Source organism: Acinonyx jubatus, chromosome A1 (assembly GCF_027475565.1).
Source record: "Acinonyx jubatus isolate Ajub_Pintada_27869175 chromosome A1, VMU_Ajub_asm_v1.0, whole genome shotgun sequence".
Classification (NCBI taxonomy): Eukaryota; Metazoa; Chordata; class Mammalia; order Carnivora; family Felidae; genus Acinonyx; species Acinonyx jubatus.
The window spans coordinates 222,740,369-222,768,107 of record NC_069380.1 but is presented as its reverse complement, the minus strand read 5'-3'; the positions used below and the strand labels follow the sequence as shown (position 1 = coordinate 222,768,107).

The 27,739-nt window shown below is 45.8% G+C and overlaps 1 protein-coding gene across 1 annotated transcript in view; it reads right to left on the bottom strand.

Annotated features, from left to right (window-relative positions):
• Window positions 1-27,424, bottom strand: part of RETREG1 (reticulophagy regulator 1) — a 129,095-nt gene extending 101,671 nt beyond the window's left edge. The window contains exon 1 of the mRNA XM_027074498.2: window positions 26,991-27,424. Coding sequence (XP_026930299.2) covers window positions 26,991-27,283 — 293 coding nt within the window. The 5' untranslated portion in view covers window positions 27,284-27,424. The remainder of the gene's footprint in view (window positions 1-26,990) is intronic.
• Window positions 27,425-27,739: the final 315 nt, after the last annotated feature.

Genomic DNA, 27,739 nt, shown 5'->3' with positions numbered 1-27,739 from the left:
ATTCTTGTCCCTGTCACTCCACCTTATCCACAAAGACATAACAGATTTTCTTAAACACCTTGCTGGAGCCTAATACATTCCTAAGGTCTATGTGTTTCTAAGTGTCAATCTGCTTGACTGATGCTGAGAATTACTTTGAGGTATGAAACAGTTCTCAGTTGCAGAACTAAACACCATTAGAACCTGCCAAAGGGTGTCATGGGGCACAGCCTGTTCTGAACCCTGGGGTGACCTTGCTGATGTGCCCATTCACAGAATTCACACGTGGCCACCACGTCACCCATGGCGGAATTCTAAGGCAAAGATGGCCACACACAGGTGATCAGAGGATTCCTGAAGGCTGTGGAGTAATTATTAAGAGATGAATTGTGGTCAAAATGCAGAAGGCCCAAGAAATCATGAGAAGCAGAGTGATAAAGTACAGACTTTGAAGAGGGAGGTCTGTGGATACACATCACCCTCACTCATAGTTTTCCAGGTCCAGTGCAAGGTGACAATGCAGAGACCTCACGGGGGGTGGAGAAGTCAATACCCCCTTTCCACCAGTCTGTAGCCCCAACACATAACAAATGGGTCCCCAAGATATTTCAACTTCCCCTCCAGGGCATGTTTGGGATCCGGATTCAGGGTGGGTATAAGGGCCCCGACCAGTCACTCCTGAATGCACCGTGGCATTGCCAGCTGGGACAAGGACAGCAAGCACCTTATCTTGAGGCTGCAAAGCACATGCCTGATGAGGACGCTTCTCACATGTGCTCAGGCCCCCCCATGAGGGGCAGATGGCCACGGTGGAACACAAGCCTCCCCCATCCTGGGGGATGCAACCTGCCCTCGGTCCTGGGCAGACGACCCTGGGCAGTCACGCAGAGCAGCTGGGTGGGGAGGGGAGCCGGCGCAGGACCGCTGGCCGGTGGCAGAGGGGAAGGGAAGCTACCGGGAGTGGAAGCTCCACCCCCCTCCCCGTGCCCATTCCACTGGCCCGTCACGCTGCACTTACAAAAAAAAAAAAAACAAATTCAAACATCAAAGAATAAAGAATTGCCAGACAGCAACTGCAGAGCATTACTCCCCAAGGGTGGGGCCCTCTGAACACCAGACTCTGTGTGACTGGACAGGCCACTCACCCACTTGGCCAGCTCTCCCCTCATGATAGCTTGGAGGGCAGGTCCCCAACACTGACCAACAAAGGCTTTTTTCCTCCTCAAAATAGTTCTTAAAAAAGGCCAACAACCCTTAACCAAATTACCCTAGGGACCTGTGATCACATTAGTGGATCCTAGAATGGACAAAGCACCACTAATCCCTAAGTCTCCAGCTATCAGAAACATCTTTCTATAGAGGGATAGGCTTTTTAAAAAAATTTTAATGTGTATTTATTTTTGAGAGAGAGACAGAGTGCAAGCAGGGGAGGGACAGAAAAACAGAATCTGAAGCAGGCTCCAGGCTCTCAACCGTCAGCACAGAGCCCGATGTGGGGCTCGAACCTATGAAATGTGAGATCATGACCTGAGCCGAAGTCAGACACTTAATCGACTGAGCTACCCAGGCATGGATGTGCTTGTTTAAATACCCAATTAATAGGGGAAAAAACCTACTACCTCTTTTTAAAATTAAAATATCACTGTCTGATACATGTATTTCTTTTAGCTGATGCTGGATATAATTTCTGTCTGATAAAGGATATTCCAATTTTGGAAACCAAGGCAAGTAAACATATGTGACAACTATAATATCCATAGACACACCATGACAAACAGTGCAAATGATAATTCAATGTTTTATATACGTATATATGTGTATATATATATATATAGACATATATATATATACACATATATATATAATTGCATATACATAAAAACACCCCATTTATTTTATAAAGACATACTATATGGATGGGCTGCTTTGGAAAGGTAAAGTTCCAAATCGCTACGTGCACTTTCCTTTAGCAAGCTGTGTCCAATTTCTACATCTCAATGAGATGACTGACTATTTTTAAAAATACCACATTGCCCAGGTGACTCATGTTTAGCTTGTGATGATCAGAGCCCATGGACGGCTGCTAGCCATGCTCATATAGCATCATGTCGGATTCACTTTTAGACTGACTGAATCTGTTTGCTTTTTTCTTACTGTTTTCTTATTTCTCCTATACTTTCTGCTCTTTCATTCTCTGATTCAGCAGCATTCAGTTTTAATCTGGTTTTCAACCAACCTACTGCCATAGTCCACTTGGCTTAGTTGGGATGGTTTACTAGTCATCCTCGTAGGACTGAGTCTCTACTCTGCTCTTTGGGTCAACTAAGAAATAAGACTCCATCCAGGGGTGAAGGAGAGTGTAAGGAAAACAGGTAGAGACCCAGAGAAAGCCTAGAAGATTCTAAGGATCTAATGGTGAAAGAAAGAAGGAAAGAAAGAGAAAAATGGAAGAGAAGAAAGAAAGAAGAAAAAGAAAGAAAAAAGAAGAGGAGAAAGAAAGAGGAAAAAGGAAGAAGGGAAAGAAAGAAAGAAGAAACACAGAAAGTAGAAGAGGCTGCAGGACCCCCTAAATTATGTCCATGACTTTAAGTAAAAAGTTTCCTATCAAATTATGGGCTTTGACTACTGTCAAGTTAGTCTGCACTCACTGCTCATTGCCAGGTGACAGTCGGACGCTCTAGGAAGATGCCCAAAAAGGGAAACATCAGGCTGGGAGCTAAATTATCTCAGGTAACCCATCATTGTAGCTTGCTGTGCGTGGCTCATTCAGGGCCACCACTGTTCCTTGTCCTTTATGGATTGTCAAGCATTCCACATGCATGTGGGGCCCTGGAGGTGCCTACTCAGCCTGGGCAACGGGAGGGAGCCACAGCACCGTGGCCAGGGCGGCCAGAGCGCCAGGACAGGCACTGGGCTCTGTGGCCGACGTGATGGAGAAGGACGTGAAGGTACCAGAGCTACCTTCTGTGGGCTCTACTCAGCAGCTAATTACAAATCTCTTTTAAAAATTTCTTTCCTAGCTGTGTACCCATTTGACAAGGAAAGCCTAACTATGCCATTTCTTCATGGCCAAATAAAATGGCTCAACAGGCTAAATTTGTCATAAGGCAAATAAAAAAAGAACTCACAAAGCAAACAAAAAGCTTCTGTGGTTATGAATGAAAAGGATACTATTTAGTGTGTTCCATGTGTAAAACTCTAACCCTCACTTCTGGGCACAGAATAACCCACTTTGTCTCATGAAGTGAATGATGCCAATAGCAAAAATACAAAGTGTTTGTCTTCAAGGAAAGGGAGTCTATGTACAAAAACACTGGAAACCTCCATAGTTATAAGGTGGGAGTTAATCGGTAGTATTTGCTTTATAAGATATAGAGATCTGTTTCCCTTTGCTGAAATATATATAACTCCAGACTTTGCCTAGACAGAGTCCTCTATGATGTTGGCTTTATGTGATGCTATGGTGGCTCAAATCATAAAAGGGCCCAAGACATAATGATTTATCCAACATTATTCCAAGTCCAGATCATCACATTTTGCTGGCACATAGTTCTGTCATCTTCTCGAGACTTAGGCGTATGGGTAGCCATCTTCCTTAATATCACAAAATTCTGAATCTCAACTAAAGTTGGCTTTCATTTTTCCCGGCCTTTTATACTGATCGTGCAAAAACAGTGTCTGAAAATGCTTTGTGAAATTAAATTATGCCCAGTTAAGGGGGGAGGACTGCCAAATAACCATGACTCACTGAATTATAAGATGAAAATACATCCCAATTTCAGACCTGTTTAAACGTGCATGTATGCTGGGGAGAGGGAAATACATTTCTTGAAAGTCAACAAAATATATAGTTTCAAATAATTTGGAAAGAAAGAGGCTAATCATGAAGTGAAGTGAGATAAAGTAATGACTATTAATTATAAATCGAAGACTCAATAAAACTCAGAACACTTTGTTTCCAGAAAAGTACTTTAGCTATGAGCAAAAAAAAAAAAAGTGAATTAGAAGCAAGAGAGAAGAGAAAAATGAAGGAAAAAAAAATAAAGGGACGAGCCACTTTCTGCAGGGAGATGGGACATTTTGGAAGACACCCACAGGCAGAGAAACATTGGGTCGTAGCCGTCAGAAAGGGTATGCTGCAGGGGAGGAGGGAACTAGGCGGTCTCTAGCAGAAAACGGTGGTGATAATCCAGTGAATTCAAGGAATGTGCCAGGTCAGCAAGGCACTGGTGATGAAATACAAGGACAGTGGTGGGCAGCAGCATGGAGCTTGCATTCTTGAGCCCAGAGAATGGGAGAAGCCAAGGGCATAGCTGGAGTGGCACCAAATCCATGTGAGGTCAAGGCAATGTGAAATCAGGTCTGCTCCACTCCTGCTTTGGAACTAGGAGAAAAGCCATGAGCAAGTCAAACAAGGAGAACCCGGGGCGTGCGGTGGGGGGGGTGGGGGAGGGGGAGGGGGGGTGGTCAATGGGTTCTTTACCTCCACCTAGTGGATGGTATCTGCCAATTCATACTGCCTACTTACTGCAGCTCAGAAGCAGCGGACTCTCAAGCAGGGTGGGTGACTCAGTCTGTGCAGCCCACCCCAGCTGGGTCACCAGCAAGCTAAATACTACCAGGTTCAGCCACAGAAAGGAACCAAAAGAAGAAAAGAGAGACCCGATCAAAGTCATGCATTGCCACGGAGCACAGGAGTATTAAGAGGGAAGAAGGGAAGATCTCTCAAGGTGTTTCTCATTCAAACCTTCTCTGAATCCATGAACTCTAAACATAATTGATCCAAATATCAAGCTGAAATTTGGGGCTTCTTCCTTCATAAATAAACGCATATGTTGGGTGCAAGGCATAGGGCAGGTGCTCTAAAGGTTTCTAAGAAGAATAGCTCTTAAGCGAGGCCAGACACACACTAATGAATTCAGTGAACCTTTATGGGCACACCCAAGAAAGAAATGAACTGATGTGTAATGAGAACCTACCATATACTAAATATCTTCACATTGCTATCTCATTTAATGCTCTTAAACAACCCAACAAAATAAGATGTATGGCGATATATTCATAAATAGAGTAGGCTGGAGCAGTGTGCCCCAAACCACGCAGCCTATAAGTCTTATTGACTTACTGAGTCCATTTACACATTCTATTTACATGCCATTTATAGAGCCCTTTGGCACCTCACTTTAATCAACTGATCTAAAGCACCAGAATGTTCTAGAGAGCAGAGTTGAAAGAACAATTGTCATATGAGCTCCTGCCTTTCAAATGACCATTCAGGAGTGCCTGGCTGGCTCAGTCGAAAGAACATGTGACTCTTCATCTTGGGGTCATGAGTTTGAGCCCCACATTGGGTATAGAGATTACTTAAAAATAAATAAACTTTAAGAAATGACAAATGCCCATTCAGTTGTGGTCAACCACGCATCAGCTCATGTCCACATTCAAGAGCCCACCCCCAACATACCTGAACCTTTCTAGGGCCCCAAAAAGAATCCAGCCACTCTGCAGTTCCAAGACTGAGGGCACTGTCACAGCTGCAAATGACCCTTTTCTTTCTCCATCTCCTTTAGCCAAAAACTCAAGGGTGCAAATAGCTGGACCTCAGCCCCACGCCTCCATGTGGCACCCACCCTGCCTTGGTTCCGTTCTGTCCGTCAGCCTGGTTCTCCAGCCCATCGCTACCTTGCTCCTTCTCCTCTCCTTCCTCACAGGAAGCCCTGCCTGGGCTCTGCCTCCCTAGTTCCAGCCAATCCCTTCTCTGGTGAACGAATCTTCATCATAGCCTAATAGCCTAGCGTAGACCTTAATACTTCATCATTCACCCTTTTCACCCCAGTAGGAGAAGTAGACTAAAACAGTGAACCTTTCCATATCTTCTTAATGTGGAATCAATTAATAAAACGCAGCAGGTGGATAAGTGAAATACACAAACGTCAGAGACGACCGCCCCAAGCTCACTTCAAGAGCTCAAGTGCCACAATAATGAACTGAAACGGCCCAACTTGTTAAAAGTGAATTTCTGGACGTGTTTGTTTTTAATGCTTTTCACCTTTTGCCAAAGGGAGCCCTAACATGGGAAGAATGAGAGAGCCGGTGGATGAGTCTCTAACACTTTACAGAAGCCACCCCCTCCAACACATTCAGTTTAACACCTCACATGGGAATGGGGCACCTGGGTGGCTCAGTCAGTTAAGCGTGTGACTTCAGCTCAGGTCATGATCTCCAGGTTTGTGAGTTCAAGCCCAAATGGGGCTCTCTGCTGTCAGCACGGAGCCTGCCTCAGATCCTCTGTCCCCCCCCCCCCGCCCCCGTCCTTCTCCTGCTCATTCTCTCTCTCTCAAAAAAAAAAACAAAAAAAAAAACAACCCAAAAACCTCACATGGGTGACCCAGAAAGTGCTGCCTTTATAGCTTTGTCCATTCCCTGTCCCCTCTCTGTGCCCACAAGGGCAGTACACAGTGGTAGATACAACCCTAACAACTTTCTCTAATTAAACAAGGGAGACAACAAAAAGTTGTCCCTTAGCACAGCCCTCACCAAACTCCAATGGAAAACACAGGTGCCTCCTGATAATTTCACCTGAGATGCCCAAGGCCATATTAACTCTCCAAACAAGACAGACAATACCCATGAAAAACAATGCAGGGAAGAAGAATAAAAAATCTAATAAGGAAGATGACAGTTTCTCATTAAGCTCTCCAAATGTGTCTGTGTTTATAACATTTGATGTTAAACATGACCAATAAAACACCTCTCTTCATCCACAAACACAGTGGGTAAGCACTGTGAGCCCGGTGTAGAATATGATCTACATTTCAATCATGAGCTTGCATTTCAATCAGATGACCCTTGAGTGGGAGGTAAGCTGAGCCTACAAACGATAGAGATGCCCTCTGATAGTCAATAACCCATCTTTTAAAAACCACCCAGCCATGCAGTTAGCGACATCAGAACTTCGAAGTTGCCATACCCAAAAGGAATTGGCTATTCTGATCCAGGAGAATATAAGTTCTTTAGCAAAAGGTGTTTGTTTTCAGAAGCCTGGCAAAGGCCCAAGAATAAATCAAGATACCACCCTGTGAGGGGGCTCACCCTTGGTCAACATGGCGCTGAAAAGCAGTCTCCCTGGCAGCCTGCGACCACATTAGTCCACCCCGTGGCCTCCGAGGGTAGTCTTTTCCTCTCATAGCACTCATCCTGATTTCTACTTGTGTATCGATTTGCCTGTTCATTTATTTCCCAAACTACAAGTTATAGGAGGGAAGGGGCCATGCTCTCCTGCTGGCCGGTGCCACTCCAGCACTAGGTCATGAGCCAGATGACAGCAGCTGCTCAACTAATACGTCGTTGCATTGTCGTTCACTCAATATTTGTTTCATGAACAAGTCAGCTACAATAATTAAGTAATCACAGATGTATTAATGTAATCATTTACCATGAATTCCCTAAAGCACACTATCATAGCACTAACAGCTTATGGAAAAAAAATATATGGGAAGCATCAAAATTTCTGTACAATTTGGAAGACCTTTTGGAGAGCAATGGATAGCATGGATGGCCCTTGGACCTCTACTTAGATCAATTTTTATTTCTTTAAGGGAAGATCTGGCTTCTCATAACCTATTGGAAGTCAGTCTGGCAGTCCTAATACGCCAATGCCCTGTTGCAATGATGTGGTTGTTGAGGTCAAAGAGGACGATGCCCTGGCCAATTGATGCATCCTCACTCCAGAGGAGTGGTCGCAGATGTACCTCCCTCAAGCCTAAGCAGACATGCTCACGATGAAAGCCACACCAATGCCCACCATAGGTCCGGGCTTCTTTCTGGGCACTTGGGAGTTCTAACTAGAAGCCAAAGATCAGCACTGACATCCTAGGGACTTTAACCCAAAAGTGGTTCTTTTGCTAACAGCCATGATCTCGAATGCCCTACGCACGTGGCAATCATGGGCTCATAAGCCTTAAGACACCCACCTGACTGTACCAGGTAATCCCCCAACACAGCAGAGATTCCGGGGCAGCTGAGAGCTGGCAAATAGACAGAATCCAATGTTGCAGTCATACGTGGCATTAATACACAACTGTGTCACCTTTTCAGCTATATTTAGTGATGTTAAAGCAAAAAATTTTCATGGAAATGATCGTTGTTCATTTTGATAAAGGAAAGCTAGTGTTCACTAGTACTAGTGAATTTTTTAAAAGCAACTTTTATATCATATTTTCCATTCCCATTGGATTTTATTTTAAAATCTATCCAGGGGGGGCACCTGGGTGGCTCAGTCGGTGAAGTGCCAGACTTCAGCTCAGGTCATGATCTCATGGTTTGTTGGTTCAAGCCCTGCATTGGGCTCTGTGCTGACATCTCAGAGCCTGGAGCCTGCTTCAGATTCTGTGTCTCCCTCTCTCTCTGCCCCTCCCGCGCTCACCCTCTGTCTCTGTCTCTGTCTCTCTCTCTCAAAACTAAATAAACATTAAAAAAATTTTTTTAATTGATCCTAACAAACAGAATCTGAGCTGAAAATGAAACTTCATTGTTGAATATCCTTAAGTATTTAGAGATCATTTTTAACAAAAAGTTGCAAGTTTAGTATACCATTTTCTCATAAACTACAATAATAAGTAAAGTCTCTCACCAGAAGTTTTTGATGTTATACATGGTATCAATGTAGCTGTTGTCCCGATTTTACTGAGACGGTATTTGGAAGTTAAAGTCAAAAGGTGCCCCAAGAAAATACATATTCCTAGAAAGATGTAGAGCTCCACGGTCAACACCCTGTGACACGCCCATTCAGGGTACAGGAACTCAACTGCAGAGAGAATTTCATATAATGTCCTTCCTCCAGTTTCTGAGCCATTTCCTTCTCATAGAAAGGTGGATTTGGGTTTTATGCACTTGTGAGCGACTGAGCCCCAGATGAGCGACTGACCACCTTCTGACTCATGGTGGAATCCTCTCCGACTCCCTAAATCATGCTGCTCGGAAGGACAACTTTGGTCTTTATTTTTCTATTTTGTTTTCATTTCCCATGAAACCTTCAGTTTTTTCACGAACGGAGTGCATGCATGTTTTTTGTTTGTGAACAAGCAGGAGAGCCTGGTGAGAAAAGGTCAGCAGCTCTTTTGAAGACCTTTTAGTCATAACAACAACAAAAGCCCTTAAGTTATGTTTGATAACTAATGTACGTATTAAAGTGACTCTACATTCACAGGTCTTGTTAGTGTTGTAGCAAACGCAAATATCAATCTGTAATTCAGGAACATATAAAAACACGTTCCCTTTGGGGACGCCTGGGTAGCTCAGTCGGTTAAGCATGTGACTCTTGATTTTGGCTCAGGTCATGATCTCATGGTTCATGGGATCAAGCCCCACGTCGGGATTCTCTCTCTCCCTCTCTCTTTGATCCTCCCCGGTGCATGCTCTCTCTCTCTCTCTCAAAATAAATAAACCTTAAAAAAAAATTTAAAATGTTTCCTTTGAATAGTAGATGCATTTTCAACTGACAAGAATTCTTCCTACAAAAGGTTTTCTAGGATGAACTTACCCTCATCATTTGAAAGAAGGCTCTTTTCCCATTAGCTGGATATTAAACACCTTGTTTCAGGGAGACCTAGTCGAATGCAAGCCGTTACTACTGAGAGAGGAAGTTCTCTTTTGTCAAAAGCAACTTTTGACAAACTCTAGCTCATTTGGTGGTGGGTAAAGACAGAAGCATGAAGTCTAAAGCAAATGTCTGAAACTCACTGCCGGGAGCTTCTGAGGGTCCTGGCAAATCGCGAGGAGGCCGGTCAACACACTCACTCCAGATTCCCAAGCCCCCAAAGATGCGGTTGGATCAACAGAGCAAAATCTCCACACCGACCTGCAAACCGCCATCGGTGATCCTGGCACTTGGGAGCGTTATTACTTTGCCTTCCCAGGTTTCCTCACGCTCCCAGTTTCAACACGTAGTGGCCTACAACTTTGAGAAAAAGGGGTCAGGAGGCTGTGACATGGGTCACACTGTCATCGGCTCACGGTGGAGCCCTGGGACTCAGTATCTTCATCTGTGCAATGAGGTGGTTAAACTGGAGCAAAGATCCTCTCCCTTTGATTTTATTACACAGGTGCCTGCTTTTGAAAGGCTCTAGCTGCTAACAAAATAAATAGCGTGGCTTACTGGGTCAAAGCTACTCCCACTTGACCATAGACATGAGCACCTTCTTTGTAACACCAAACACAGGTTGGTACCTTCAGAGAACTAGGGGGCTCAGGGTCCCAGAGGATTCCAACAGATTTATTCCATCCACCTTTGGCTGAAATCTGCTACTCTGGATGCTCATTTCTTGCAGTGCTCCCCGGCCGGCCGAGCAAAACACAGGCAAAAGTGCCACGGTGGCCGTTTGGAAGCTGACAAGCGGGAATTGGCACCTATGGAGCGTTAAGCTCCAGCCCAAATCTAAAATGTAAACGGCACCGACACTCTCTCAACTCAGTGCCTCCGGTCTGTGCCGGGTTGGGATATTTGTTTTGAGCGCTGTGCTAACGAGATCAAGGCATGAATTCTCTCCACCTTTTGGTTCTCTTAGGCTCAGCCTCTTCTAGGATCTCATGTGTTCACACAAAGCCAGGCCGCTTGCCAGGCCTGACACCCAGCCCTCCCCCCCCCATCCCCCCCGGGGGGACGACTGACTCAGCAAAGCCTACAGCATCCAGCCAGGGAAGCCTCTCGGCACCACTCCGGGGAGAGCGGGGGCCCACTCGTGCTGTTTTCTGAGTGAATACCCACTGGACGCACACAGAAGCCCTGTGTGCAACTCCATTCACCTAGAGAAAGGACTACAAAAGTCATCCGCAGCTTTTACGAGGCAAACAAACGCTGAGTTCTGAAAGTATGAAAGCCGAAAAGAAATGCTTTAGGCTTTCCCCAAGACCTGAAGCACGGGCAATTACTACACAGCAGGCAGGCCGGCCGCCCGCTCGCCTAAACACCACAAACCATAAATCAGTAGCCAGGCCAGCCACAGATCGCCTATGAGAGACCAGGCGTTGGAAAGGCATTCGTCTGCTCAAAAGCAACACTGGGATGGAGCAAGAAGACAGGGAAGCTGAGGCTTCAAAACTGGAAGGGGAAATTGTTCCCAACCCAGAACTCTAATCCAAGCCAAACTAGCAACCAGCTGAAAGGGTGGGGCGAAGATGCTTTCTGCACACACGTTCGCAAAACATGCGCTTCCTTCGTGATCTAAGCTCGGGAATGTGTTCTCTCGCACCAGAAGAGTTCACCAAGAAAGCATCTAGTAAGAGAAAAAACAAAAACAAAAACAAAAGCAAATGAAGAACTCACAATTAACATGAGAAAATCTTAAACTACCTTGAATGTCCTCAAGAAGAAATGGGACCTCCCCGTTCAGGCTGCTAACTTTCCCCTGACCCCATTTGTAGCATGGATCCAGTAACAAGAGGCTTTACCCCAGGAGAGAAGGAGCAGGTGACGTGCAGAAGTCCTACGGGGACAGCAGGCCCAGGGCACAGTGACACTAGACTGGAACGGGAGGGTGGGGGCTCCAGCAGGGATGGCTCCTGCTGGAGAGAGAACTGAAATGTCAGCCTGATACGTCTGCCCTTTATCAGAAGGAGTTTTCTAGAAATGTTGGAGAGTTAAAAAGACCGAACAGAGAGTAACAGCATAATAAAGTTATTCCAGAAAGGAGCTATAAATGTGGCATTCCCCTTCACTCGTGGATGAACAATGCTTGCACAGTCATAGTGACTGAAGCCCAAATTGTGGCATCCTGATAGTGGATGGAGGAAGGAAAGGTGTATATGTGGGTTGGGGTGGGAGCAAAAAATGTCTTGGATAGCTAAGTCAAGAAAACGGCATTTAAAAAAAAAAATCTGTGGGGCACCTGGGAGGCTCAGTCGGTTGAGCATCCGACTCCTGGTTTCAGATCAGGTCCTGATGCGTGCATCGTGGGATTGAGCTCCACGCCAGGCTCTGTGCTGACCATGGAGACGCTTAAGATCTCTCCCTGTCTCTCTCAAATTAAAATTTAAAAAAAATGTAACTTTGGTGACTGATGTTAACCAGGCTCACTGTGGTAATCATTTTGTAATATATACAAATATCAAATCGTTATGTTGATCACCTAAACCTAATATGTTCTATGTCAATTACACTTCAGAAATTTTAAGGTATTGTTTATAATTGTAAAGGGAAAAAAAAGGAATGGCATTTAAAGGATCTTATTTAGAAAAGCCTAAACAGAACTAAAAAGCAGAAAACTAACAATAGCTGCCTTGAGAAACAGGACTGGGAACAGGGGAGAGGCAGGGTGAGAGTCTGCTGTTTTTTATTAAAAGTCTGTTGGCGTTAATCAGAGAAAGAAAGCGTGTTGGTGTGTATACAAAAAAAAAAAAAGGGCACTCCCTGATTTTCATGTGTATGATTCTCATCATTACTACATATTCTTTAATTACAGGGTTTTTTCTTTCACCTGGAGGGTATTCAACAGAGTTTTAATAAGTTTCTAAGAATTAGAACAAACACACAGAAAAATTGTGTGCAGGTGCCATGGAAAATACAGGCAGATCCGCAACTGAAATTAACAGAAGACCCAGCGGGACGACTCACGGAGGAGTTAAATACAAGCCTAAGAAGGGGTGGCCCTGGGGCCCAGAAGAGCTGCAGACCATCAGGCTTTACACGTGAGCCAGAGAAGCAGGACACATTGGGCTCTCCTGACCTCATCTCGTGCTCCTCCACTGAAGACACCACCATCGGGGCACCTGGGTGGCTCAGTGGGTTGAGCGTCCGACTTCCGCTCAGGTCATGATCTCAGGGTCTGTGAGTTCGAGCCCTTCATCGGGCTCTGTGCTGACGGCTCAGAGCCTGGAGCCTGTTTCAGATTCTGTGTCTCCCTCTTTCTCTGCCCCTCCCCTGCTCATGCTCTCTGTCTCAAAAATAAATAAAAACATTTTAAAAAATAAATAAATAAAGACACCACCGTCTGGAACGCCTGGGTGGCTCAGTCGGTTAAGTGTCGACTCCTGATTTTGGCTGAGGTCATGATCTCACAGTTCAACAGTGCAGAGCCTACTTGGGATTCTGTCTCTCTCTCTCCCTCTCAAAATAAATAAATAAACAGAGACAACAACAAAAAAAGACATCACCATCAATGTCAGCCCAACCCCACCCAGGGCATGGCAGAATGCTACTTAAAGACGCCTGGGTGGCTCATTTGGTTGAGCATCTGACTTCGGCTCAGGTCATGATTTCGAGGTCCATGAGTTCCCGCCCCACGTTGGGCTCTGTGCTGACAGCTCAGAGCCTGGATCCTGCTTCAGATTCTGTGTCTCCCTCTCTCTCTGCCCCACTCCAGCTCTCTCTCTCTCTCTCAAAAATAAACATTAAAAAAAATAAACAAAAAATAAAGACAAGGTATCATTTCCCAAACACTAAGCAAGATGTACATTCTAAAGTACATGTTTTAGGTACGGTATCAGTGGTGTGGCCATCTGAGAATTTGCAAGAGTCCACTTGACATTTTACCTAGAGAAAGAGCCTCCCTGAGTCAAGAGGGCACACACAGGAGGGAAATGAAATATGATAAAACTGGACCATCTGACATCTCAGAGAAATGCACAACCTGTTTTGGTAATTCATGCCTCAAATGGAATACAAAGGTGGCCGAGTGGAGCTGTGGATGAGGCCATGGTTGGTACTGAAACGTTACTGGGAAAAATAAATTAACTTCTTTCCCTAAAGCAGGCATTTCCGGCTATGTGGGAGGCAGCTGATGTTTTAATTTGAGAAGTAAATTAACTCTGTCCTGGAGACAGGGGGGATAAGTCATATAAAATCATGTCTCATTTTATATTTCAATCTCCCCTTGTGGTAGAGTCTAGTTTATTGAGGGAAGAACATACAAGAAGCCCAGTGAAAATACCAGGGCTGGTGCCACATATGGTCACATTGGGGGCAAGCAACTTAAAAGCCCTGAGCCTCAATATCCCTCCTGTAAAATGGGGCAATGATCTTTTGCTGGGTGGTGTGAGAATTCAGTAAGATACAAACCACATCAAGTGCCCAGCAGAGTCCAGTAAATGGTCACTGTTAAAATCAATGACCACTGCAGGCATCACAAAGTGAGATCACGCAAGGCTACAATACTGTGCACCAGAATTTGTCAAATGAAACCTGCCTTGTTCCACAGTAGCCAGATCGGTTTATCTAGAAACCCAGTGAGCCTGGGTGGCCACAGCAGGAGTGAACTCTCTGCTCCACCTGAGGTGATCTTTCCCATGAAAGGTTCGGCCAGCTGGCTGCCCGTAGGCCGGTGGCTCCTGCTCCTTCCCCAGTTCCAAGGCTCCATCTGGACCGTGCAAGTGGCCATACCTGGCCCAATGTGTTTCACCTGGGTATTGCCACCTTTGTTCCCGAGACAAAAAGATTTCCTTCCCCAATAAACAGAAATCTGTAGAGAAAAAAAAGCACTAGAGAGAATATTTCAGAAAAATCTTTGAAAATAGTTAAGCATTTTATGCTTCTAAAGACATGCCTGGGGGCATCTGGGTGGTTCAGTTGGTTGAGCATCGCCTCTTGATTTCAGTTGTCATGATCCCAGGGTCATGGAATCGAGCCCTGCGTCAGGCTCCATGCTGAGCATGAAGCCTGCATGGGATTCTCTCTCTCCCTCTCCTTCTCCTTCTCCCTCTCCCCCGTCCCCCACCCCTCTCCCCTGTTCAAGTATGCTCCCTCTAAAAATAAAATTAAAAAAATAAAAAACAAAAGCATGTCTTCAATGATATAAGGATACCATGATCTCACTTCTTTAAGCAAATGGAAAATATCCCTCAAAATACTTACTGTTAAACTAATACACATTACTAATTACACGTTAGTAATGTGGGGTGACCATATTGCTAAATTTGGTACTATTTCATTTTTAAAAATGCACCCTAGGGGGCGCCTGGGTGGCTCAGTTGGTTAAGCATCCAACTCCAGTACAGGTCATGATCTCAGGGTCTGTGAGTTCGAGTCCCGCATCAGGCTCTGTGCTGACAGCTCAGAGCCTGGAGGCTCCTTGGGATTCTCTCCCTCTCTCTCTGCCCCTCCCCTGCTCGCACTCTGTCTCTCCCTCTCCTTCAAAAATAAATTAACATTAAAAAATTAAATTAATTAATACTGCACCTTGAAAAAAGGGGCAAAGATGAAAACACAGGAATCTGATAAAAATAAATTCACCAAAAAAATGCCAAATATAAAGCCAGGAAAACAATGCAATTGAGCATCTATCTCGAGACCCCAAACACAATCATTTGTGATTTCCTGATATCCTTCCCCACGAAAGCTCTAGCCAGCCTCATACTCCATCAATGTCTTCAATAGTTCCTCCTCCTCCTTCAAAGGGAAATCGGCCCCCACTGCACACTGCCCCTGGCCACCTCCAGTTCAGGCCTGTCCACCTTGCCCATTGTCCTCAGGCATCACAGGAAGAGGTGTCCTTCCAAGCCCAGCCCCCTGGGGCTTCCCCAGAGCCCCCTGTATCACTTTTCCTGCCCCATGTCATCAACCTTCCTTCCTACTGCCTCCAGCCCCACAAATCCCAGTGTCCTTGGGAGAACCCGCCCAGGCGTCTCATGGAGGGGACAGGGGTAGGACTCTACAAGAGTGCAAATAGAAACAGCTAACATGCAGCTTCTGACATTCACACAGGTTATCGCCACAGGCACGAAAGCCCGACATTCGAGAGTGGGAATTTCTGGAACTGCTCAAACTCTTGGCCAAGTCAGGAGCTAGCCAAGTTGCAAAGTGGCCAGGAAGGCACAGCCAGGAGGACGGAAGAGAGAATCAGTCCCTTCTGCTGTGACTTGAAGGCCAGGCTCCTGCAGACATGGGTCCCACCGGGGCCAAGAGGGAACACTTGCACACGGAATGACCTGGACGGTTATCCGCCCGGCACCTCCCTCTGGGCCCCGCCGTGTCCCAACGCTCCTGCGAACGGGGCTCCTTTTGGGCACCCATCTTGCTAATGACAGTTTCCTCAACACTGTCCTCCAGGCCCTCCTCTCGTTACCCAGCAAGTGCTCCCCCTGGGAATTCCCAACTACCCAAGCCTGCACCCCCACACACCCGAATCTGTACTGCAACCTTCTGTCCCCCGAGCATCAGCCCATGGAGCGAACCCCACAGGGACTTACTTGGACTTCATTTGGTGGCCCAAAGGCACATCCAATTTAACATCCCAAAACTGAGGTCACCCTCTTCCCCCATGGCCCCAACCCGCTGAACCTCAGGGTCCCTCATACTGGTTCATGCCAGCCCCTCCTCACCTACCCTCACAGGCCCGCCGGTCCTCTACCACTTTCTTCCCACCCCCAGACCCCTCAATCCCCCGGATTATACCTCCAGAGTCCCCCCGAAGCCATCTTCTCCCCCCCACCCCCACCGCCTCTCCTCACCACCGCGTGCTTCGGTGAAACTCCTCACTAGCCTCGGGCCCCAGGCTCTCGCTCCCCTCCTTCGTCCAGGAGGGCTCAGAAAAAGCCAAAATGCAGAATCTGGCACAGCTGCAGCACTGAGTTCACGCCAAGCCAGTGGTGTCTCCCCCCTGCTCACCCAGCTCCCACCGCACGGGGCTCCTTGCTTTTCTGCTAACACCTCAAGTCCACCTCCCTCAGGGCCTTGGCACACACCATTTCCTCTGTCTGGAACATTCCACCAGAAAGGGAGCTGCCTGGATCATTCCCGGACTCGTTCTTCAGGTGCCTGTTCGAGGTCATTCCTCTGAGATGCCCGCACTGACCGCTTCAGCCAAGTAGCACCTCCTTGTCACTCCTTGTCCCTGCTTCAGTTTTCTCCATAGTGTCCAGCTTCTTCTAGCATTTTGAGTATTTGTTGCCTTTCTTCTGCTATTCCCACCACTGGAGTATAAAAGGGAAAAAGGGAGCCCTATATGTACATATTTTGTGTCCACTCTTACATCTCCAGCACCTAAAACAGTGGCGGTAGACAAAGATTTGTTGAATTTTTGAATGGAGGTTTTGGAAGAAAGGGTCCAGCATGATGGTATTTACATTAGAGTAATAGACGGAAACTGCTTGTTAGATATGGTCCGAATTCCTCTGCACAGTCCAAGAGTAACCCCTTCACAAACTGGCCCCAACGTTTCTCTTTCCTACCTGACCTCTGGATATTCCCCAGAGCACATAAAACAACTCTTCCCTCCCCTCTGGTCTCATCCTGTCCCCTCTTCCTTTTCTTTCTGTCTCTTCAACTATAATAGTGAGCAGTGATGAGTGCCACTGTGTGCCCTGTTCAAGCTCCCATGAATTAACCTAGTACCTAGTACCTAAGAGCTCTTTGATAGGTATTGGTTCTCTTTGACTTTTTAGGTACTGACCATCCTGCCTCCTGCCCCGGCCCCAGACCCCCTCATTCATGATCCAAGGAAGTTCTTTCTATTGCTTCTTCCTGGCCCATGTGTGCTACCGCACTGTGCACAGCGTAACCTTGCATTAGAATTGTTTCCTTACTGGGGCGCCTGGGTGGCTCAGTCGGTTAAGTGGCCGACTTCGGCTCAGGTCAATGATCTCGCAGTCCGTGAGTTCGAGCCCCGCGTTGGGCTCTGTGCTGACTGCCCAGAGCCTGGAGCCTGTTTCAGATTCTGTGTCTCCCTCTCTCTCTGACCCTCCCCTGTTCATGCTCTGTCTCTCCCTGTCTCAAAAATAAATAAAACGTTAAAAAAAAAAAAAAAAAAAGAATTGTTTCCTTACTGATCTGTTTCTCGCACCAGGGGTCAGAATGCGTCTTAATCATCACTGCATTCCCAGCGGCTAGTAATAATGATACACCTCATTTATTTGTACTCATTTGGATCAATCCAGCAATTTAAAAACAGTCATGCACAACAGGATAAAAGGGAAAAAGGAGAGTAGCAGAAAGAACCTGAGGTAAAGTTATCGCTCAAATAGTGTAAGCATAAAATTGTGCAAAATGACTAAAGACGAGGTGTGTAGTTATTAAAGAGGAAACCCTGATGGGCTTTCTAGGAGGAGTATCAATCTGGTTAAACCAGCCCCATTTCTTAAGTCCTCAACCCCAAGTTCCCGGTGCTAGTGTACTAAAGTCTGAGAAAACAGCCTCACGCGGGATCTCACGAGGGGCCGCTGGGTCTAATAATAAGCACATGAGACCACCACTCAAGAAATGTTTGCTAAATGCCGAATACAAAAAAGTCCATGACTATTTTCAGGGAACTGAAGCCTCTTCTATTTTGCAAGACCTCTCTTAAACTAGCCCCACCCTATCTAAGCTTGGGGAATACTCTCTAGTTCAGCTCAGTTCACCACACCTTTTGCACATCTAACAACGTTTCTGATCCCACGCTGGTTCCAGGCATCAAGAATAATAATTTTTATTCGTGTTCCCCAGGATGGACCCTCAGCATGAGGCACGTGAGTCTCCCCAGGCTGAGAGCATCAGGTACTTAGGCCCCATTTATTCCTGGGTTTGTCCTACATGGAAAACCCTGATTGTTATTCTTGCTCGTACAATTATAGCTCTCTTTTTAGGTCTATACGATAATTCGCACAGAGCTTTCATTAACTATCCCAACCCTCCTGATCTCCGCTATTCCTAAGCTGTAAGGCTCTGGAGACCGTGGCATACAATTCAGAACTGCGGTGTAGCGTTTCAATCAGTTCACTGAAGCAGCCATGCCTCCTAAACCAGAGTGTAAACTCTCAGAGACAGAGACCTGGGGCTTCTCGTATACCCACTGGGCCCACACCACATAGGCCTGGAGCAGACACTCATCGTAGCTGCTGACTGTCCAGGTGGAACAGAGATAAGGTGGGGAACATGAACTAGACCAGCTAAGATTAAACAAAATCCCTCCTAAAAGCAACATTCTTCCAACACAGTTATTTTTGCCCTATGGTGAAATCATTAAGTCTGTAATAGTATAAAATGGAAGCCCTAATTGTCGGCTCCCACAATCTATCTTCTATTACTCTCTAGAGTAACACAGTAAAATAAAACACAAACCAAAACAATACTAAATTGGTGGAGAGGGCATGGCTTCATGACTATGGTCTAGGATTATGCTATTCAATACGGTAGCCACTAACCATATGTGGCTATTTAAGTGAAATAAAATTACAGTTCTTGAGTCAAACTAGCCACATTTCATATGCTCAACCGTCACAAGAGGCTACCACACCAGGCAGCACAAATGCAGAATATTTCCATCACTGCAAACATTCTATTGAATCGCACAGGTCAAAGTCATCCTTGATAATTCAGTTAAACTCCTATGAGCCTGTTTCCTCCTGTGTAAAAAGAGAACAGTACCTCCCTCGTCGAGTTGCTCTAAGATTTAAATAAAGTGCTAAATGTGAATGTCCTTAATTTTGGTAGTTATAGTTTGACAAACTATAACTGTATAGTCATATATATATGTATACGTGTGTGTGTGTATATATATACACATATATATGAGAATCTAACAATTGTCAATAATAGTTGCTGTCAAAGGGGGTTACTATCAATTAGAATAAAGAAATTCTTGTCTCAGGCTATGTGAATAGAAGGAGGCTGTCGGGGGGGGGGGGGGGGGCGGGTACACACTGCTCAGACCATCTCAGGAATGCTGCATTCAGGAGGAATACAGATAAACTGAAGCATGTACAGAAGAGTCTGGAAAACAGTGAGGGAAGGAGCCCAGAATTTCTCAGTTGGGAGAAAAAAGACTCGGTAGGAGTAAGAAGAGAATGCGGCTTGCAACAAAGGATTACTCTAGAAAGGGGGGTGTGGATCTTCGGCATCTGCAGAAGTAATCAAAAGGTAGGTTGACTCAACTCACTATAAGGAAAATATTCACTTAGAGTTGCCGCCAATGGAAATGCTGCCTCATGGACAAGACGGCTTGTGATCCGGGAAAGTGCTCAAATGCAGTGATTCTCAAACGTGAGTGTGTACAGAGTCATTTGAGGAGCTGGAGAAAATTCAGATGCTTTGGTCCCACCTCCAGGGATTCTGGTTCAGTAGGTGTGGAGTCGAGCCCATAATCTTTGTCTCTAACAAGTGCCCAGGTGACACCCTTGATGATGCCAGTCAGAGACAACTCTCTGAGAGGGCACGACCCCGATGCAAGCTGGAAGAACCCATCAGCGACGGGACAGGGGGGCTCTTGAAAGCAAGTAGGAGTTGGACTTTGCAACCTTCCAAACCAACTCTTGAGGACAGTGCTGCCAGGGCTCTCAGTGGGTCCCGGGCATTCTAGACAGCACAGACGCCTGGCCTGAGAAAACCCAAAAGGCAGAGTCCCATGTGCCTCTTGCCAGGTATACCCTAGCGTAGTCCCCTCAAGCAAATCCCTTTCTCGAAGTTTTACTATTTACAGAAATGGAAGAGAATGTCGCCACACAACGCCAGAGGCCCTGAGGAAAACGGCCTGTGCAGGGACTGTTCTGTATGTCACGGGCTCCAACCGTGGGTTCAAAATGAAATCACATCAGGGTGGCTTTCTAGGCTGCAGAGGTAGAATGTGCCTCAAGAGGATGGCCGCATTGTAAGGCATTCAATTTCAGCACTTCCAGCAAGGAAGTGAAGAAGATGGGCATTTGGTCCCATCGCTTAACTACGCAAGGCAACTGCTACATAGCCACGCAAGACACGGGTCAGACCTTGCCCCTGTCCTCACCGAAAACAGACATTTCACACAAAGATCTGGACCCGAATTTTTTTACCAGTTTTTTAACAAAATTTTTATGTTTATTGTTGAGAGACAGAGCATGAGCATGGAAGGGGAAGAGAGAGGGGGAATCTGAAGCAGGCTAGAGGCTGAGCTGTCAGCACAGAGCCTGATGTGGGGCTTGAACTCACAAACCAGGAGATCATGACCTGAGCCGAAGTCAGACGCTTTACCGACTGAGCCACCCAGGCACCCCTCCAGTTTTATTCATAACAGCCAACCCTGAAAAGAACCCAAATGAACATCAACTAGCTAATGCTCAGACAAATTGTGGCAAATACCTTAAGTGGATACCGGGCAACAATAAAAAGGAAAAAAACAAAAACACAACAGGGATGGATCTCAAAACTTCACACCGAGTAAACAAAGCCAAACAAAGACATCATATTATATTGTATCACTTACATGAAACTTTACGGAAGATAACTCTAATCTATGGTGACATAAAGCAGATCAATCCCCAGAGGTAGGTACTGACAGGAAAGGGAATCAGAGAAATCTTTTGGATTGATGGAGTGTTCTAGATATTTTTTTAAAAAATACTTATTTGGGGGCGAATGGAAGCAGGGGAGGGGCAAAGAAAGGGGGGCAGAGGATCCAAAGTGGGCCCTGCGCTGACAGCAAAGAACCTGATGTGGGGCTCGAACTCACAAACCGCGAGATCATGACCTGAGCCGAAGTTGGTGGCTCAAACGACGGAGCCACCCAGGTGCTGCGGAATGTTCTAGATCTTGATTGCTGTATGTGCATACAGCATATACACAAGCATATACATCTGGCTGTACACTGGAAGCGTGTGCATTTTATTGATGACAGTATACTGCAAAAAAGTTAATTTTTAAAAACAAAAAAATGGGTATTTTCTGCTTTATTGTGTTCATTCTATTTTATGTTGTGCTTAAAAGTCGTGTCCTTCAGCAGCATGAAGAATGAAACTAGACCACTTTCTTACACCATACACAAAAATAAACTCAAAATGGATGAAAGACCTAAATGTGAGACAGGAAACCATCAAAACCCTAGGGGAGAAAGCAGGCAACAACCTCTCTGACCTCAGCTACAGCAATTTCTTGCTGGACACATCTCCAAAGACAAGGGAATTAAAAGCAAAAATGAACTACTGGGACCTCATCAAGATAAAAAGTTTCTGCGCTGCAAAGGAAATAATCAACAAAACTAAAAGGCAACTGACAGACTGGGAAAAGATAATTGCAAATGACATATCAGATAAAGTATCCAAAATCTATAAAGAATTTACCAACCTCAACACCCAAGAAACAAATAATCCAGTGAAGAAATGGGAAGACATGAATAGACACTTTTCCAAAGAAGACGTTCAGATGGCCAACAGACATATGAAAAGATGTTCAATGTCACTCATCATCAGGGAAATACAAATCAAAACCACACTGAGATACCACCTCACGCCAGTCAGAGTGGCCAAAATGAACAAATCAGGGGACTATAGATGCTGGCGAGGATGTGGAGAAACGGGAACCCTCTTGCACTGTTGGTGGGAATGCAAACTGGTGCAGCCGCTCTGGAAAACAGTGTGGATGTGCCTCAAAAAGTTAAAAATAGATCTACCCTATGATCCAGCAATAGCACTGCTGGGAATTTACCCAAAGGATACAGGAGTGCTGATGCATAGGGACACATGTACCCCCAATGTTTATAGCAGCGCTTTCAACAATAGCCAAATTATGGAAAGAACCTAAATGTCCATCAACTGATGAATGGATAATGTGGTTTCTATATACAATGGAATACTACTTGGCAACGAGAAAAATGAAATCCTGCCATTTGCAGCAACGTGGATAGAACTGGAAGGTAATTTATGCTGAGTGAAATAAGTCAGAGAAGATCAGATGTCATATGTTTTCACTCATATGTGGATCTTGAGAAACTTAACAGAAAACCATTGGGGAAGAGAAGGGGGAAGAAAGGTTACAGAGAGAAAGGGAGGGAAACCATAAGAGACTGTTAAATACAGAGAACTGAGGGTTGATGGGGGGGGGTAAGGGAGAGCGGAAAATGGGTGGTGGGCATTGAGAAGGACACTTGTTGGGATGAGCACTGGGTGTTGTATGGAAGCGAGAAATCGTGGGAATCTACCCCAAAACCCAAGAGCACACTGCATACCGCATATTAGCCAATTTGACAATAAATTATATTTAAAAGAAAAGTGGTGTCCTTGATTGCCTCTGCGAGGAAACTGGGTAGCCAGGGACAGGTGTGGGAAAGAGATCTCCAGGCTGTTTAGCTTTTTGTACTTTTAAACTTTTGAACTGTGCGGCGGTATTAGCGTTTTCTTAAAATAAATAAAATTTAAAATTGAGAGAAAATTTTAAAAACATGTCCTCTGTTGGTAAAATGAGGAAGACCCAGCCCTGAGACTACTGGGCTGGTGCCCAATCTATTTCAGGTTGTGGAAATCCTGCTTCTCGAGACAGGCACTATATGATGTCTACATTTTATCAAGCTCCTCTGAGCCGTGAGAGCATACCATTTCTTAAGCATTATTTAGCATTCTAGCATTTTTCATAAAATACATCATAGATAAGAACACATGCACAGGTTTAAAATAATTAGAATTTTAATGCCATGTAACTACCACCTGAGTCAAAAAATAAAACACTGCCTGTGCCCCAGAACTTTCTATGTGTCCCTCTGTGGTCATACCTTCTCACTCTTCCCAGGCATAAACATTTTGTTGATTTTAGGGATAAGAGTGTCTTTCTAATCTCCTATGTGCATGGCCCTAATCAATACTGTGTAGTTTTGCACATTCTAAAACTTTCAAGAAACTGGATCGTCCTACATGTATTGTGTGATTCTTCTGACCAAAGTGATGTTTGTAAAATTCATCTATATTGTTGCCTATAGCTGTAGTTTATGTTCATTGTGATATAGTCTTTTATGATAGGAAAACATGTACCAAAATTTACTTACCCATTAACATATTCATGGACACTTTGACTTTTTTTGGGGGGGGTCCCCATTGTCTATAGAAAAAACAAGTTCAAACACATGGTCTGACATTCGAGGTGTCCACCGCCCCCAAACATGTGTCCCAAACAACTAGCCAGTCTCATCTCCTTATTTTCTCTACCAACCACAGTGTGACTGCATGAAAACACGAAGTACAAGTTCTTAAGGTTGGAATCCTTTTGACCATATGTTAGATCTACCCCAATCATTCATTCCTGTCCGTCGGGGTCTTGTTCAAGCATGATTGCCTTATGAAGAGCCACAAGCTCTTCCATCCACTTTGCTGTTACTCCCCCCAAACTGCATCAAGTGAACTATCTTCTTTCTGATTCTTCTCTTACGCTTGCTTCACGCAACTTTCTGTTATACCCATTGGTTACAGGCATCTCTCAGACTTTGTGCTCCTGGTTCACAGCACGAAAATCTTGCAGATTTTACACATGCAGGTAAAAAATGTTAGAGCTTTTGAGCCCAAACTCAAAATCATGAAAGCTACAGCTCACATCAAGTACTAAACCATTCAAAAAAAAATATTTTTAAAAAGTGAACTTCCACAAAAATGAAATAACACCAATTAAAGAGAAAACATCATCACCATCGCTTAAGATTAGGGTTCCTTACTTTGAATGCTGATCTGTTTTTCTCATGAAAGATACCAAATTTGAGAGTCCCCAGGACACAGAATGTTAGAGCATCACATAATTTAAGATCACTTGATAAGCACACTATTTAAAGAATACGGTGACTGTGAAAATTGTTTTAACCCCAAAAGCAACAGAGGGGGATAAAACACCAACAGTTTAATGAAATTAATAAATGGGTCCGAAATTGCAATTAGTAAGTATTTAAGAATTTAAAAAGCAGAACAATTATCTTTCTGTCAAAGAAAACATGCACAGAATGTAGATAATGCAAACAGAAGAAGAAATAAAACAGACAAGCAGAAAGCTGTAATTGGACTGAATGCCTGGCCACTGTTTACCTGTCCAGCAGACTCATAAAAATAGATGGGGGTGCCTGACTGGCTTGGTAGGTAAAGCATGCAACTCTTCATCTCAGGGTCATGAGTTCAAGCCCCACACTGGGCACAGAGCTTACTTAAATACTGCTTTTAATGGATGGAAGACATCACTCCAAAATAACACCAAATATGCCTTTCAATTACTTTATGCAAAAAACATTCTCTTTAATGGCTGTTATTAAAAATATATCAGAAAAAAATGTTTACAACTTACACTCATTAGGCTAAAGTTGTTAATATAAAGAGTTCCTACAAATCAATAGGAAAAAGCCCAATAGCACAACTAAAAATACGGACAAAAGTTACTTATAAATAGATAATGCAAAGAAAAGATAATTATAATGGATCTTGAACATGAGAAAAACTGCTCAATCCCAGAGAAATGCAACTTAATGCCAAATTGGGACACGCTGTTTCACCTACCTGCTTTTTAAGATCAAAAAGTTTGGTATAACACTTTGCAAAATTAGAGAGGAACAGGCAGTCACCCATCTTGCTGGCTGGAGTTTAAATTAATACAATTCCAAGGACATTCTATAATGATACCCATCAAAATTACACATGCACATTCTCTTGGACCCAAAAATTAAACTTCTGGGACTCTTTCCTACAGAAATGCTTTCACATATGCAGAATAATGCGTGTCAAAGGCCATTAGCTATAACACTAAAATAGCAGAAGTTTGGAAATTATCTTGGTCCGTTAGGAGACAGGTTAAATAATTTGTAGCATCCTAATGATAGAATCCTATGCAGTTGAAAAAGAATAAGTGATTGCCAAGACATAGGAGAAGAGGAATAGCCCAAATAGTATCTCACAATTTGTGTAGAATATTGCCTATTTGCTAAAACACGCACAATCTGGAAAGCTACAGAGGAAACTGTATCATTGGTTGCCTCTGAGAGAAAACTGGGTAGCCAGAGACAGGCATAGCAAAGACAACCTCGAAATGTGTATCATTTTGTACCTTTACACGTATGAACTACGAGGCTATTAACTTATTTTTTAATAATAAATAAGTACAATTTGAAAAATGAGGGAAACACAGCCCTGAGATTATTTGACTGTGGCTCCATGTAGCATAATACAATATATCCTCCTTATTTGAGGCCTTACAAAACTTTGTAACAGGATAAAGAAATTTGGAATAAACAGTAGAAACACACACAGCTAGGATAACCAAAGTAAATTCACATTCAAGGACCCTGGTAAGATATCGCTCATTTTAAGAGGAAACCAGGACTGGTACAGATCAGTAGAGAAATCTTCAAGTTGCTCTGGTTAACAAAGAAAATGGCAGACTGTGTATGTTTTGGTTACTTTATATCCTAACTTTAAGGTTAAGAAATCTATGTCCTGTAACAAGGTATCTCCTGCCAAACCCCTGCTTATCCTGCACTGGTGTGGATCATGCTTGTTATGAGGACACAGTTGCAAACAAAGAACGCTTTTCTCCACCCCCCAGCAGACTGGTAATAGAGGAACTGCACGTCCTTCGGGGAAGGAGTGAGACACTTTCCCTGTCCTTACTGGTGAAGGGCTCTTTTTGGAGAGACAAACCTGTTGATCAGGGGCTTTTCAGAGAACATTCCTGTGTATTCTATCTGTACTTCGCCTGAAAATACGACTGTTTTCCACACTGTGCACACCTGGGTGGCGGGGGGAGGGGGTGATGTACCTAATCCACCTGTTTGCCTCCTGTTTTCTCATCAGGGAGTTAAGAGAGGAAACCCAACCCTCCAGGGAATGGAAAAACAAATCATTCAGTGCCTATCTCAGGTGGCTGATGAAGGCGGCGCAGTCTTGAGCGTGTACCTAAGCTGGTCCAGACGCCTGCTCGGGGTGCAAGAGAGAATACAAGTTCAAGCACGTTCGCACTGGCATGGTTTTGGCAAGCAGGTGAAAACCCGTGAGTTTTCGAAAGCAAAGGCCCAAGTTTCCGGGCACGCTCGGCACACCTGTAGGTACAGGTGCTTGCGGGTCAGCCGACCGCCTCCCATGCCAGCCAGGGTGGATACACACACGGAGGGTGACAACTGTGTTTGTAGCGAAGCGCTTCTGCAAGAAAGTTGAAGTGTGTGTCTACCTGTTCGAGAAAGGTGGCCCCGAAAGTGGGGCAGGGCGGACACTTCCGTCGCAGGGTTCAGCGTGTACAACCCCCCCCCCCCCACACACACCGCGCCCGGGGCGCCCCCTCTGCCCGCTCCCGGGCGCCCCAAGGTCACCTGCCCTCCTGGGCGTCCCCACCCAGCCCGAGCTCTCACCAGAACAGCAGGTTGGCCGCGACGAAGCCGAGCAGGCTGCGCAGCGGCCTCTTCCAGCTCAGGAGCTCGTCCGCGCGGCAGCCCAGCCACAGCACCGGCTCCCCCAGCAGCCAGGTCACGGCGGCGGCCACCCCGCCGGCGGCCTCCTCCACCTGTCGCCCCGCGACGACCGCCACCGCCCCTTCCTCCCGCGCCTCCTCTCCCTGCTCCTCGGGGGGAGCCCGGCGCGGCTCCGCGGCAGCCAGGGCCGGGCATCCCTCCGCGGCGTGCTCCGGTGGCGCCGGGCTCGCCATCTTCGGCCGCGCTTGCGGGCGGGGACGGGCGCGCGCGCGGCGCGTCCGGGTGTCGGCGCGGCGAGGGCGGCGGGTCCCCGCGCGGGGCGCGCACCGCGGGGCGCCGGCGGCTGGGTGCCTCGTGACGTCAGCCCCGGCGGCGGCGGCGGCGGCGGCAGGGGCGCCTCCCGGGGGAAGAGGGTGCGGCCAAGCTCGCGCGGGGGCGGGGCGCTGGGCGGCGTCCCGGGGAGCGCGCGCGCCCCCCTCGAAGGCCTCGCCCGGGACCCGGCGGAATCAAAGGGGCATCTTCACTTCCGCGGGCCGGGGCCGCCGCTCGTCCCTCCGCCGGCCTTGGAGGGCGTTACGGGGCGCCCCTTCCGCGGGCAGCGGATGGCAGCCCAGCGCCTTTGCGGGCACCGCCTGGACGGCCTGAGCGGAGGGCTTTCTTTTAGTCCTCTGGGAATAATGTGATGCTAG